At 37.1% G+C, this 13,661-nt stretch overlaps 1 protein-coding gene across 1 annotated transcript; it reads left to right on the top strand.

Annotated features, from left to right (window-relative positions):
* The first annotated feature begins 563 nt into the window (after positions 1–563).
* KLHL31 (kelch like family member 31) lies at positions 564–13,429 on the top strand. The gene is made up of 4 exons (XM_011379091.2): positions 564–698; positions 7,238–8,443; positions 10,226–10,964; positions 13,365–13,429. The coding sequence occupies exons 2-3, from the start codon at positions 7,272–7,274 to the stop codon at positions 10,956–10,958; spliced, it is 1,905 nt and encodes a 634-aa protein (XP_011377393.1). The 5' UTR covers positions 564–698; positions 7,238–7,271; the 3' UTR covers positions 10,959–10,964; positions 13,365–13,429.
* The last annotated feature ends 232 nt before the right edge of the window (positions 13,430–13,661 follow it).

The raw sequence follows: 13,661 nt of genomic DNA, 5'->3' as shown, positions 1-13,661 counted from the left end.
TGGATAAATCGAGGACTGGCAGTGAACTTCACTCTATTGAACTAGGCAATGACTCTAATAATGCTAGTGCCATATATGAGGTACCATAGAAAGCACCTTGTTCTGCTAAACATGTGCTCCCCTTCTAAAGAACAGTCTATTTATAAACTCAGTCCACTCAAAGGACCTGAGGTGACCAGGCTATTTACTGTTCTAGAAGATAATTTTTATCCGCAACCTTTCTCTTACCGAAGATAATTTTTATCCTCAACCTTTCTCTTACCGAGAACACGCACCCTGATATCTGCTCCCAACAATTAAATACTCATCTACTTAATTTTCTTTCCTCACACCCAGGTTGATTGAACTCTTGACTTTAAAAAAAAAAAAAAAAAACTGGGCAGGTCAAGAAACCCAACCCCTCTCTTCCAACCGGAGCTCCGCCCTCTGCCCCCTGGTGGCCTGGAGTTGAAGGCCAAAGAGGAAGAGGAGGGCTGCACTGCTGTTGGGGCAGGCAAGAGCGCAGGCTCAGCCCCTTTAGCTAGTGGGACAAAGGGTCACTCTAAAAATTGCAGCTGGGACTTGTCAGGTGGCTGCTGGTGGCTCCCCACCGGATTTTCCTTCTCCCTTTCTCTCTCTCTCCACAGATTGCTTCCCAGGAGAAGTCTGCTACTGAAACTTCATCATCACAAGTTGGGGACACCACTTCACACAGGAGGGTAAGAAGATGGGGCCTCACTCTCCAATTCCTGTCTTCTAGATTCTGGGGTGTGCATGGGTCTGTGGGTGGGAGAAGGTAGGGTACCCTAGTGCTTGTGGTCGTAGGGCTATTTCACTGAAGTCATCTACACTTGGGATAGGTTACTCATGTTCTTGATTTAAAGTTGGGAGCCAAAAAACATTTTCTTGAAATCTAAGGAATATGCTAAATTAGGAGAATGTCATACATACTAACAGAAATGTATGAGAGGGATGCTTTTAAAAAGTAAAATCACTTGCAGTTTCTAACCATGATTTGAAGTCTGTAAAGTCTGATGTATGTTTTTCTTCCTCTATCTTATAGAGAAGAGAGAGAAAAAATAAAATTCTTAGGTTTTGTTCATAGTTTAGGATTTTTTTCTCAATTTTTATCAGGAACTATATAAACATTTGGTACCCAATAACTTTAGATAAAATGTCATTAGTTTTAATGAAATTGGTAGGAAAAAAAGTCAGACAACTCTTCAAATCTCCAGAAATATAACCTACTGACAAAATAGAAATCATCCTGCAAAAAAGAACAAATTTGTAATTTAACTATAAAACAAGTTTTTGTTCTAACTGTACACACATGGCTATACTGACATATGTTTTATATTAGAAGTCATGTTGGAAATGAAATAGTAAAATAGAACCACCCCCCTTCATGTCAGACTTAACTTAAAATGGCAAGCAGCAGAGCTGGAGCTTTCTATTCCGGGCGTCAGGGCTGATGAGCCCTGACAGATGCAGTGCTTGGAATGTGGTAGGGACAGCGAGCAGGCGTAGCTGATTTGCCCCTTTGGCAAGATGACATTCTGGGATCCCAGCTCATTCTGCATGGGAGTGACAGTGACACCTTAGCACACATGGCTTTTCAGCTTACTCTGTGTAAAGTCTCTCCCAGGAGGCAAGGGTAGAGGCCAGCAGGAAAAAGAATGTTCTTAAAGTGATAGTTCTTTTCTATAAATCAGTTCTAGGAGCTTTATATCTGAGATTTGTTTTGGGCCAGGAGGGACTTGATTTAAGTGTCATGCTTTCACATGGACTTACTCACTCGTAGAAGAGGGTAGAATTAAATTATCATTTCTTGGCAACGTCATTCTCAGTCCAATGACTCTCAGTCTTTGCGTTATAGACCTTTTTGAAAACCTCATGAAAGCTCTGGGCCCTCTCTACGGAGAAATGCACATAAACACACAGGCATAACATATTTCATAGTGTTCCAGAAAATTTCATGGAATTCATGGGCTTACCTGAACCCCAAACCAGAAAAAGGTTGCCAGAGGAAATATAGGACACTCGGCTACATTTTAATTTTATATAAATCACAAACCAGTTTAAGTATAAGTATGTTCCAAATATTGCATGGGATATACTTATACTAAAATAAAATTTGTGGTTTATCTGAAATTTAAATTTAACTGGACATTTTGTATTTTTGTTTGCTAAATCTGGCAACCCAGACCCAGGTGCAGGCTCCCAGGTGAAGAATCCCGTCTCTATTGGTTTAGCGTATCTGATTATGAGTTGATTCTAGGATTCTAAAAGGCCATATTGAAGGGACCAGATTTTGGCAATTCTGACAGTAGAAGCCATCTGTTTAGTTTGAACTCTCTATAAAATTTTAGAACTGAAAGGTATATATCTCATTTGACAGGTGATTAAACTGAAATCCTAAAAGGTTGGTTGTTTTGTCATGGGTCCGTCAGATGGTTAGAGCAAAATGAACACCAAAAAGCCATTAGTCTCAAAAGCTAGATTTCCAAGTCTCTCTGACTGCCACCAACCCCACTTTCCAACAGAGTAGGAAGAGAGAAAGCTACTTCAATAAAATTTTCAACAAAACCAAAAATTTTACCACTCGGTCTTTGCATCCTGTATCCAAGTTTGAAGAATAGAAGTTAACTTTATGTATAATCTCTGTACATTATACATAAAAGTCCGACACAGGCCTCTAGCTAAGTTGAATCATAACAAATTGATAATATTTGTCTTTAAACAAAAATTGATAATTTTATATTCCACCTAACACTTAAAAGGAAGTAAGTACTTGATACTCGGATCAACAGATTCATGCAAGATCTCCTCAAACCTGTTTCTATTTTTGGCTTACCAACCTATTGGAATTTCATATTTTTACCACCCCTAACAGAATAAAGAAATCCACAGTTGTTTGTTCCTAAACAAATTTATCTTACGTTCTAAAGGGCAACTCTTTTATTTCAGTGTTTGGAGCTGTACATTCTTTGTGACTAAATTTTGCTTTTATAAATCTCAGTCCTACCTCACTCAGTCTCTATCTTCTCATGTTGAAAAGAGCTAACTTATTAGCCTGCCACGAATTTTAACATTCTCTGGATTTAAGGGCAGCAATTTTGGGGTCAGAGTTCAATCTGGGTTTGAATCTTTACTCTACTACACATTGCACACTTGTGTGACCTTGGATAAGTTTTAAAACTCTCTTTGAACCTTAATTTCTTCATGTGTATAATGAATATACTACAACCTACTATTTTTAGGATTTCGGTGATGATTAAATTTTTAAAAATTATGTAAAATACTGACTCAGGGCTCAGCATCCAATAAGCCCTCAATTAATAAATATTAGCTATATAGTTATTATTTTAGGTACAAATGGAGATACCATCGTCATAGAAACAACACAAAAACCAAGATCTGCAGTGGGCAGTGGCAGGAGAGCATAGAATTGCATCTTCGTTACCCTTCTGCCTGGTTTCTAATAGAGGAGATCCAAGAGTCTGCTCTGGGAGATAGTGGATGAAGCAGAGAGGGGAGGAGGCTGTGGTTTCCATGACCAGAGAAGGAGAATTCTCTAGGTTCCCTGCGCAGAATGACAGGATAGCTCCTGTATCTAGCATAGGGAGCCTTCTACAACTCCCCACATCCTGTGCAAAGTCTCTTCTTTCATCCAGAAAGGGAAGGGACCGGAAGTGACTGGTAGTGCTTCCAATGGCTGCTCGACCCATTACACAACCTCGGCTGCTGCGGCTAGACCTGCTTGCTCTTTCCAGCTTGCCCTACTAGGGGCCATGTGAAAAGTGCGGGCCACTAATAATCTGGGGTGCAGGGGTGGTTCTTCTTCTCTTTGACCCCAAGGAGCTACTCATTAGAGCCTCCTGGGTTGGAAATAAAAATCAAGTCCGTTGTGCTTTAGAAAAACCACAGGCAATTCGACAAGGCTGTGCTCCTCACGGTGCAGACCAAGACCCTAGTCGAAGGTCTCCCTCAGGTATGATAACCATGGCAACTGCCCTGGCTACCAAGCCTGGAGAGTATCTGAGCAGCTGGCCACAAGCTCTCATTGGTTAAAAATAAATAAATAAATAAATAAATAAATAAATAAATAAATAAATAAATAAATAAATAACAAGCTTTAAAAAATCAACAACGGTAAGTATAACTCTCATCCAATTTTGATTTAATATATAATTGAATTGATAACAAGGATATGCTTTCAAAATTCATTTCTCAACACTTAGGTTATCTATGAACATATACATGCAACTCATTTTTGTAACCTTTTTCTTGCAGCCACATTTTGACTGTCTTTGTGACCATCATTGGTGATCACTTATTATCTGACCCAAGGATGCATAGTGAATATTTGTATAATTGTAGAAAAAACAGTGAGAGTTCCTATACAAATTGCATTTGACTACATGTTCACATATGACCTAATGACTGAGTCATACATTTTTGTGAATATCCAATTCTTTTCTAATCACCCCGTACTACCTGTAATACTATCAGAATTTCCTCCCAAACGATGAGTGGTTATAAGCCCTACATCTACATGAATAGAAAAAAATCGGCCAAAGGATTTCTTCCAGAGAAATAGGGCTTCCTCACAGACATAGTTAAAAACTACTGTTTAAACACACACGCACGCACACACACACACACACACACACACACACACACACACACACATTACTCTACTGTGCTTACCTAGTTTCTTGTTGCCATTTTGTACCTCTCATTTTTATCTAACATAAATTACAGATTTTATTGCTCCATAATTCCCAGCACAGTGGTGCCCATATGACAGTAGGTCTGATAATTGCTTGCTGAACAAAATTTTTAAAATTCTCCCCAAAGAAATGCAACAAGGGGACACTCATTACATTAAGTCAAATGCATTTGAAGACTAAAATGACAGTGAGGTTGAAAAATCTGTTTCACAAGATAAGGACGCATTTGGCATTGCTTGCAAGAAAGAACAAAGAAGGACAAATGTGCTATGGTCTTATAAACAAATGTAAATATGAATTTGACAATTTGAGCTTAATGAGGAAGACAGAAGCCCTGGAAAGGAAATGGACCTTTTCTGTTTCCTACCTACTTGCTACTCTCCTTCCACAAGGAAAGGAACAGGAACAAACACAATAATAGAATTTTTAAAACGTATATTCCAGTAATTAAATTGAAGACAATTCAAGTTGGATCACAGCTACGTTTTACCCCTCAGGATGAACTCAGCAGTGAGACTTAAAACACACACACACCAAGAAACTATAAAACACCTAAATACCTAAATATCCATCCACATGAGAGTAATTCAATAAGTGGTATGTATTCTTACTATGGGTCACTGCAGCTATTAGAGAGAATGGGATAAATTTGTGTATGTACTGATACAGAAATATGTATATGAGTTACTGCTAGGTGAAAAAAGCAAACTGCTAATATAGCATAATAATATAGCATAAATTTGTACTGCAGCTGACTTGTATTGGCTCAGGAGAACCAATTTTTACATTTTCAAGAATTTGACAAGCTGGTTGTTAAACAGTGGATAGCTTAAAATCATCCACAATGAGTGTTTTTGCACCAAAGAAATCAGCACCTCGCAATTAAGGGCTTTTTTCCCCCCTAGAGAAGTGGTTTACCAGCACATCACTGTTCAAAATATCCAGATATAAGTTTATATAAGCCTATGTAATTATCCGGAATCATAGATAAACTGTGAATTGTTGAATTACATATACTCTCATATACTCTCACAAAAAAAGTGAATACTGCCATGTGTAGCATCTTCTGATGACTATGCTAAACTTTTTGAAAAAGGCTAAAACAATTTACTCTCATATTTGAAGGGCTATGTATATATATATTTGATAAACTTAATAAATTTCAGTTCTATGTTTAAATACTAGAGTTGTTCAGAGCTACATTATAGAGCTAAATCCATACTTTGTACAGGTTTAAAAACTGGTTTGAATATTTATAACAATGGAAAAAAGGTTTGTATTTGTAATGTGTGAGCATCCATATAAATAAATCTCTATGTGGTATATCACTATGAGGCATATTACTAGATTAAGAATTTTAATGTCAAAACATAATTGTTTTTATTTCTGATAGACTGCCAAATTATCATCCAAAAGACTGTATCAATTATATTCCCATCAATAATGAATGGAGAGTACCACATCAATATCCGATATTGCGAATATTTAAAACACTTTTAACCATAAGATAAATAAAATTTGACCACAAAAAAATAAAAAGGATCTCTGGATTTCAGTTGACATTTTCCTGATAATTGTTAGATTAGCTTTGTAAAAATTTATTAACTATTTGTATTTTATCTTCTGTGAATGGCCTAGTTACCTAGTCATAGTCTTCGTCTATTTTTTTAATTGGAATACTTTTTTCTTATTAATTTGTAGGAACTCTATAAATATTGTGTCAGTTAACCTTTTTTCTGTCAATAATGTTACAAATATTTGTTTTTACTGTTGTTTGTCTTTTAAGTAGCTATTGGTATTTTTTTAGAAGTTTTTGTTTTGTTCTATATTCAGATATTTCAGTCTTTTCCTTCATGGCTTCTGGATTTTGTGTTATACTTAAGAAGGCCTTTCCTACCCTAAGATTTTTAAGAAAAACTACTTCTAGTTCGTGTGTGTGTATGTGTGTGATTTAGATATTTAAATGATCTGGAAGTTATTTTAGTGAATGTATAAGTAGAAATCAATTGAACTAATGCTATCATTACAAGTCCTTACCCATTGATTTTCAAGTGCCACATTTATTCTAATGTGTATATTAGAATATATATACATATTCTACATTTTATATGGATTCCTGGATTTAGTATTTTATTGAGGAAAACTTCAGAGTAGTTATAATTCACTTTTTCATGAGAATAAACTAAGCCCTTCACATGATATTTAGCTATTATTCCATAATTACTGTATAGCTAGGTCAGAGAATGGTCATTTCTGTTTTATAAAATTACTCGGCAATACAGCTATTGAGCAGTCTTAATCGATAATATAAATCTTTCTAGAATTGTCTTCAATTCTTGATGCTGAAGTAAACTATCAATAAAATACACATCTAGTTTAATGTAAATCTTTAAATCTATTTTTGAGAGTTAATCTACATTATGAGATTAAAAAACTTTTTGTCTTATAAAAAAGAAAAGTTTCTCGATGTAGCAATTCAAAGTCCAAAGCACGATTAAAATAAAACCATGCCTTTTTTTTTCTAGCTGAGCTCTTGCCTGTCACAGTGTGTTTGCCAACATGGCCCCCAAAAAGAAGACTGTCAGAAAGAACAAAGGAGATATCAATGAGATGACCATAATTGTAGAAGATAGCCCTTTAAACAAACTAAATGCTTTGAATGGGATCCTAGAGGGAGGCAATGGCCTTAGCTGCATTTCTTCTGAATTAACAGACACATCTTATGGTCCCAACCTCTTGGAAGGTTTAAGTAAAATGCGGCAGGAGAGCTTCCTTTGTGACTTAGTCATTGGCACCAAAACCAAATCCTTTGATGTTCACAAGTCAGTGATGGCTTCATGCAGTGAGTACTTTTACAACATCCTAAAAAAAGACCCATCTACGAAAAGGGTGGACCTCAATGATATCTCACCACTGGGCCTGGCCACTGTCATTGCATATGCCTACACCGGAAAGCTGACTCTCTCCTTGTATACAATAGGAAGCATTATCTCTGCTGCTATTTATCTTCAGATCCATACCCTTGTAAAGATGTGCAGTGATTTTCTGATACGAGAGATGAATGTTGAGAACTGCACATACATTGCTAACATTGCTGAAACATACTCTCTGAAAAATGCAAAAGCAGCAGTCCAAAAATTTATCCGGGATAACTTCCTTGAATTTGCAGAATCAGAGCAGTTTATGAAACTTACATTTGAGCAAATTAATGAACTTCTTATAGATGATGACTTACAGTTGCCTTCTGAAATAGTAGCATTCCAGATTGCTATGAAATGGTTAGAATTTGACCAAAAGAGAGTGAAATATGCTGCAGATCTTTTGAGCAATATTCGCTTTGGTACTATCTCTGCACAAGACCTGGTCAATTATGTTCAGTCTGTACCAAGAATGATGCAAGATGCTGATTGTCATAAACTCCTTGTGGATGCTATGAACTACCACTTACTTCCATATCATCAAAACACATTGCAGTCTAGGCGCACGAGAATCCGTGGAGGCTATCGAGTCCTCGTCACTGTTGGGGGACGTCCGGGCCTTACTGAAAAGTCTCTCAGTAGAGATATCTTATATAGAGACCCTGAAAATGGATGGAGCAAGCTTACAGAAATGCCAGCCAAGAGTTTTAATCAGTGTGTGGCTGTGATGGATGGATTTCTTTATGTAGCCGGTGGTGAAGACCAGAATGATGCAAGAAATCAAGCCAAGCATGCAGTCAGCAATTTCTGCAGGTACTTATCCTTTATTAGGAATTGAAATGGTTCGATATGGTGAGAAAATTGCCCTGATATAGAGGTAAATTAATCATGCTTATTAGCTTCTTTCATTACCTCAGGAAATCAATAATACTAATAATAATGTCACACTACATATATAAACAACACTTTGCATGATATAAAGTATATTCACATATATTATGTACTCTAGATTTCTGAATAAGCCTATGAAGTGAGCAGGGAAGACATGATTATTCTGATTTTACATATGAGAAATCTGATACTCAGAGAAGTTATACCACTAGTAAGTGGTAATTTACGTTTTCTCACTTATAGTCAAGTGCTCTTCACAATATACTGCCTTTCTGAAAGACACTGGGTACGAGTTTAGTTTTTAAGACTGGTAAGAAAGATTAAAATAATACAAAATTTATTTTAAGCAGCTGTTACTGAAGATTGCCAGATTTATAATTGGCAAATAGAATGAAAGCATTAAAAATGTAGCAGCTAATTAATTTTAAATATTTATTTGAAGATTGAATACCAGAGAAAATGTCAATATTTTTGATGCATGAAGAGTAAAAGCATAATAAATCCTTCAGAAAATGGAATTCAAATGACATACTTTTGTTTATTTATAATAAAAAAATAAATTTCCAAATATATGAAATCTTCAGAAAGTCAGGCTTACATCTTGGTAGTAATACAAAGCCAAATAAATAATGAGCAAGATCTGAAAATTTAAAGAGTATTTCATGAAAAATATTCTTTATTATTTCATTATATGTGTGTATTTCACTTAAACGAATTCAAACAAGTTATTTTTAGCCTTTAATTTATAACTATAGTTAGTTTTGATTTGGAAGTTAAATGGGACAAAGATGAACATCAAACTGTAGCATGTTTAAATAGTTTAGAACTATGTAAACAGGAAATTATCAGTTTACCATGACTGCTTATTTTCCTCCTTCTGATAACTCAGCTATTCGTACTTAAGTCATTGTTTTTGCAGTATTGATTTCAGTGCTTATGATTACTGTTTTTGCAGTATTGATTTCAGTGCTTATAATTACTGTAATACTGAACACTGAAAAAATATATATCCACAAACAAAATAATCTTACCTACTAATATGTACTAGAAAATAAAGAAGCATCAAAAGTGAAAGCTTTCGTTGATGCTTTGGGACATGAGTTCCATTGCTCTCATTCTAAACGGATAATAGAAAAAAACTTGGTTGAGTTTTGTTTTGTTTTGTTTTGTTTTGTTTTTGCAATGGCCAGGATAGGTGCATAAATAAGAAGGGGTTTGTAAGAAATGGAGAAATTCAATTAGTCAACTCCTATATTAATTAAACAGTGAGAATGAACTAGGGATGGTTGGTCTCTGAAGATTTGAAGATTTTAATGCGGCAGTGTTCCCTTTTCTGATTGCCACAACTAGCCACTTTTCGCTCCTCCCCCAAATCTCACAAATCCTACGGGACAATGGGTATTTGAATATGGAAGAAAGGGGATTAGAAAACTAGTCTCTGTAGGATCTTCTCCAAGCGGCTTGATAAAAGAAGTTAATTTGTTAACGGGAGGAGGGGAGTCACCAATGCCTACCTTGCTTTTTCGAAGTGTCACATTTTTTTACTGTTTGAAAGAGAAACGCCAGTAAACCAGGTAAGGAGTTGCGCTATGTCAGCAGCCTCCTGGCATAAAGTGTCAAAATTCCCACGTTATGGTGGGTGGAATAACATGGGTTCCCTGGCTGCCGCCAACAAGGCTGTCACATTTCTTCTGCCATTCCCAGGTACGATCCCCGCTTCAACACCTGGATACACCTGGCCAGCATGAACCAGAAGCGCACGCACTTCAGCCTGAGCGTGTTCAACGGGCTCCTTTACGCCGTGGGCGGCCGCAATACAGAAGGCAGCCTGGCTTCGCTGGAGTGCTACGTGCCGTCCACCAATCAGTGGCAGCTGAAGACGCCCCTGGAGGTGGCGCGCTGCTGCCACGCCAGCGCAGTCACCGATGGCCGAGTGCTGGTGACCGGCGGCTACATCAGCAACGCGTACTCGCGCTTGGTGTGCGCGTACGACCCGGCCAGCGACTCGTGGCAGGAGCTGCCGAACCTTAGCACGCCACGGGGGTGGCACTGCGCAGTCACTCTGGGTGACAGGGTGTACGTGATGGGGGGTAGCCAGGTGGGGCCGCGCGGGGAGCGCGTGGATGTGCTGACCGTCGAGTGCTACAGCCCGGCGACAGGCCAGTGGAGCTACGCGGCGCCGCTGCTGGTGGGCGTGAGCACGGCGGGAGCATCCGCGCTGCATGGCCGCGCCTACCTGGTGGGCGGCTGGAACGAGGGAGAAAAGAAGTACAAGAAGTGCATCCAGTGTTTCAGCCCCGAGCTCAACGAGTGGACGGAGGACGACGAGCTGCCCGAGGCCACTGTGGGCGTGTCCTGCTGTACCCTTTTGATGCCCAACAACGTGACCCGAGAATCCCGAGCCAGCTCGGTGTCCTCCGTGCCAGTCAGTATCTGAACCAAGGTAGATGCGGAGACGCGGGAATAACAAATATTTATTTGTGGTTAACCTATGAGTTAGCGAAAAGGAAAATATATAGCATTAACTACAACGATTGTATTTTTAAATATGTTGAGGCATACGTCCCGTTGGGTTTAAATTCCAGGTATGGCATAATCTACCTCTGTGTCATTTTGTTAAAGCAAAATACAGGGCCACAGTCAACAATGAAAGAATTTATTTCAACGGCCAGTGGGTGGCAGACAGCATTCATTGTAGGCACTCTTCCATCCTGGCATGTTTCCTCTAAATGTATAGCGGTTATACCCACATTTGAAATTCTTCCTCTGCACTTAAGTAGACATGACACTTACGTGAATAAGCGATTTCACATGCAAACGTTTATTTGCCTCTCTCTTTTTCTTTAGGGGATCGAAAATATCTAAGATGGAAATCTGTAGCTGTAAAAATTTAAGATTTAATTATATATTTCAGTGAAGTTTCTTTTCCTATAAATGACTGAGTAAAGGATTTTGAAAAGCATCCCATGACAGTCGTATTAAAGTTTGACTAGAAAGTGACAGGGATTCCACCTAGGGACTGTCAAGTTGATACCTTTACTTTCTCCATGATTCCCTCCATGCCTCAGGCCTTATATTCCCTGTTATAAAATCCTGCCCTTGAAGAAGGAACTGATATTAGCAAATTAGTTAATATTGTAAATTTAAATTATTTTATTGTTTCTCTTAGGAGTGTTTGCACTTTAGCCCTTATTCCCTATGGAAGGAATTGCAAGTATCATGAGAGCCTTGGTCTCACCCTAAAAACTACACCAAGATGATTAAAAGCAACCTTGAACCTAATGTAAGCCCCAGAAAGAACATCAAATAAAACTTTGTGCTTAAGGATTATTAATTTAAAGCTTATATAACCTGAAGTTTATACAACCAATAACAATAATTCGATTTCTTCTACTCTTTTACATGGATGAAAATGAAGGAAACATTTGGAATTCTTGGATTTGCCAATAACAGAAAGAATGGGTCTGGTGATAAATGCCATTGTTTCTCATTTCATAGCAATCTCCCTGATTTTTTAATTAAAAATCTAACACATTTATTTTACGTAGAACTATTAAAATACTGTATGCCCACTCATATGTTTTTAACCTCATCTACTCCAAATTAGCTTTGCAAATTAAAGTGTATCCACGTGATATGATTTTTCTTACATATTTGTCAAGTTTTGAAGCAAGGGGATGATTGTTGTAAATGATACATATTTTCCTTTCTTATAATTTATCACTTTATTCTTTAATAGTTTGTTTTGGAGAATAAGTGGCCTATCAATTTTGGGTTATGTGCAGTTGGATTTTGAAAAATAAAACAAACTACTTAAATGGCTAAACATGAGCTATATGGAAATATAACTGGGTTTTTATTAATCCTATCCTCTCCTACCCCTTATAGATAGTTATTGCTAGTTACAATATTTATACTTAAAATATGTTATTGGAACTGTGAAAAGTGTTTCATATAGTACACTTTGTGGAACAATTTTATGTCATTGACCCTTATGAAAAGTTCAATCTCTGTGCATTTAATGGTAACACTCAGGTAATGGCTAAAACACTGTAAGTTAAGAACAAGATATTATTAATAAAAAACACTGGAGTGTTTCTTCACCCCACACAGTGCATAAGGAGTCTCTCCAAGTTCAGAGCAAATCTGAAGGCACCTGCTCCTTTGACATTTTGTCTACCCAGGCTGTTAAACAAAGCCGTGTGAGAAACTAGTTTGTGGAACAAGTTGAATCACTGAGCTCTTAAGTTACCAATGTACAACTTATATATTCTCTTTTGTCCTTGCAGCATCATTGGTAAAATAAACTTTTCATTTTTAATAAATTATTTTGGCCACAACTTACAAAGCCTATGTGAGAGTGACTATAACATCTTTTAATTTGGTATAAATATATATTATCATATAATTGAGAAGTCTATAATATATTGTTAATTTTGAGAGGGGAAAATGTGATTTATATGGATTATAGATCATTAGTGACAAATAGACATAATTCCTTGATGTACACTAATAGATATGTCTCCCATTGAGATCTTAGAAATATTGTGAAATGAAGGACCTAACGCTTAGAATGAAATAAGAATCAATAAATTATAACATTTTGTCACAGAAGAATGCGGAAGATGCTAAAAATAGATGATTTTCCATCTGTCAGAGCTTGATAAGATAGGTTGTACAAAAACATGACGGGCTTTCTAGAAATGAAACGAGACATGTTAGAGCTGGAAAAACATTTGAAATTACCATTAAATGTATTTTCTACATTATCTGAAGACTCAGAAAATAAACATATCTGGGGCTTACCAGGGTGAATTGTTCTATCTTCTGCTTCAACAACTAGGTTAATAAATCGAGACCCATATGAATTTGAAATGCTGGAATTTCTGACATAACAAATTAGTAGGGAGCATGGAACGACAGAGTTGATGAAACAACCTGATGTATCCTGGAACATCCTGCGCTGACAATTGAAAGACATGAAAGTATACAGAATCAAAATACTGTATGCCACCTTTCATGTGTAAGTGAAATATACTCTTTAAGCCAACTACTGAAGCAGTTGCTCCTAAAAAACTTGACAGTCTCTTTATGTTTTCCACCTGGAAAATTACTTCATTTTCATTATATTTTAAGCTTA

Source organism: Pteropus vampyrus, unplaced genomic scaffold (genome assembly GCF_000151845.1).
Source record: "Pteropus vampyrus isolate Shadow unplaced genomic scaffold, Pvam_2.0 Scaffold353, whole genome shotgun sequence".
NCBI classification, from domain to species: domain Eukaryota; kingdom Metazoa; phylum Chordata; class Mammalia; order Chiroptera; family Pteropodidae; genus Pteropus; species Pteropus vampyrus.
Note: the sequence above shows the minus strand (reverse complement) of the source record. Positions and strands in the feature narration are given on the sequence as shown.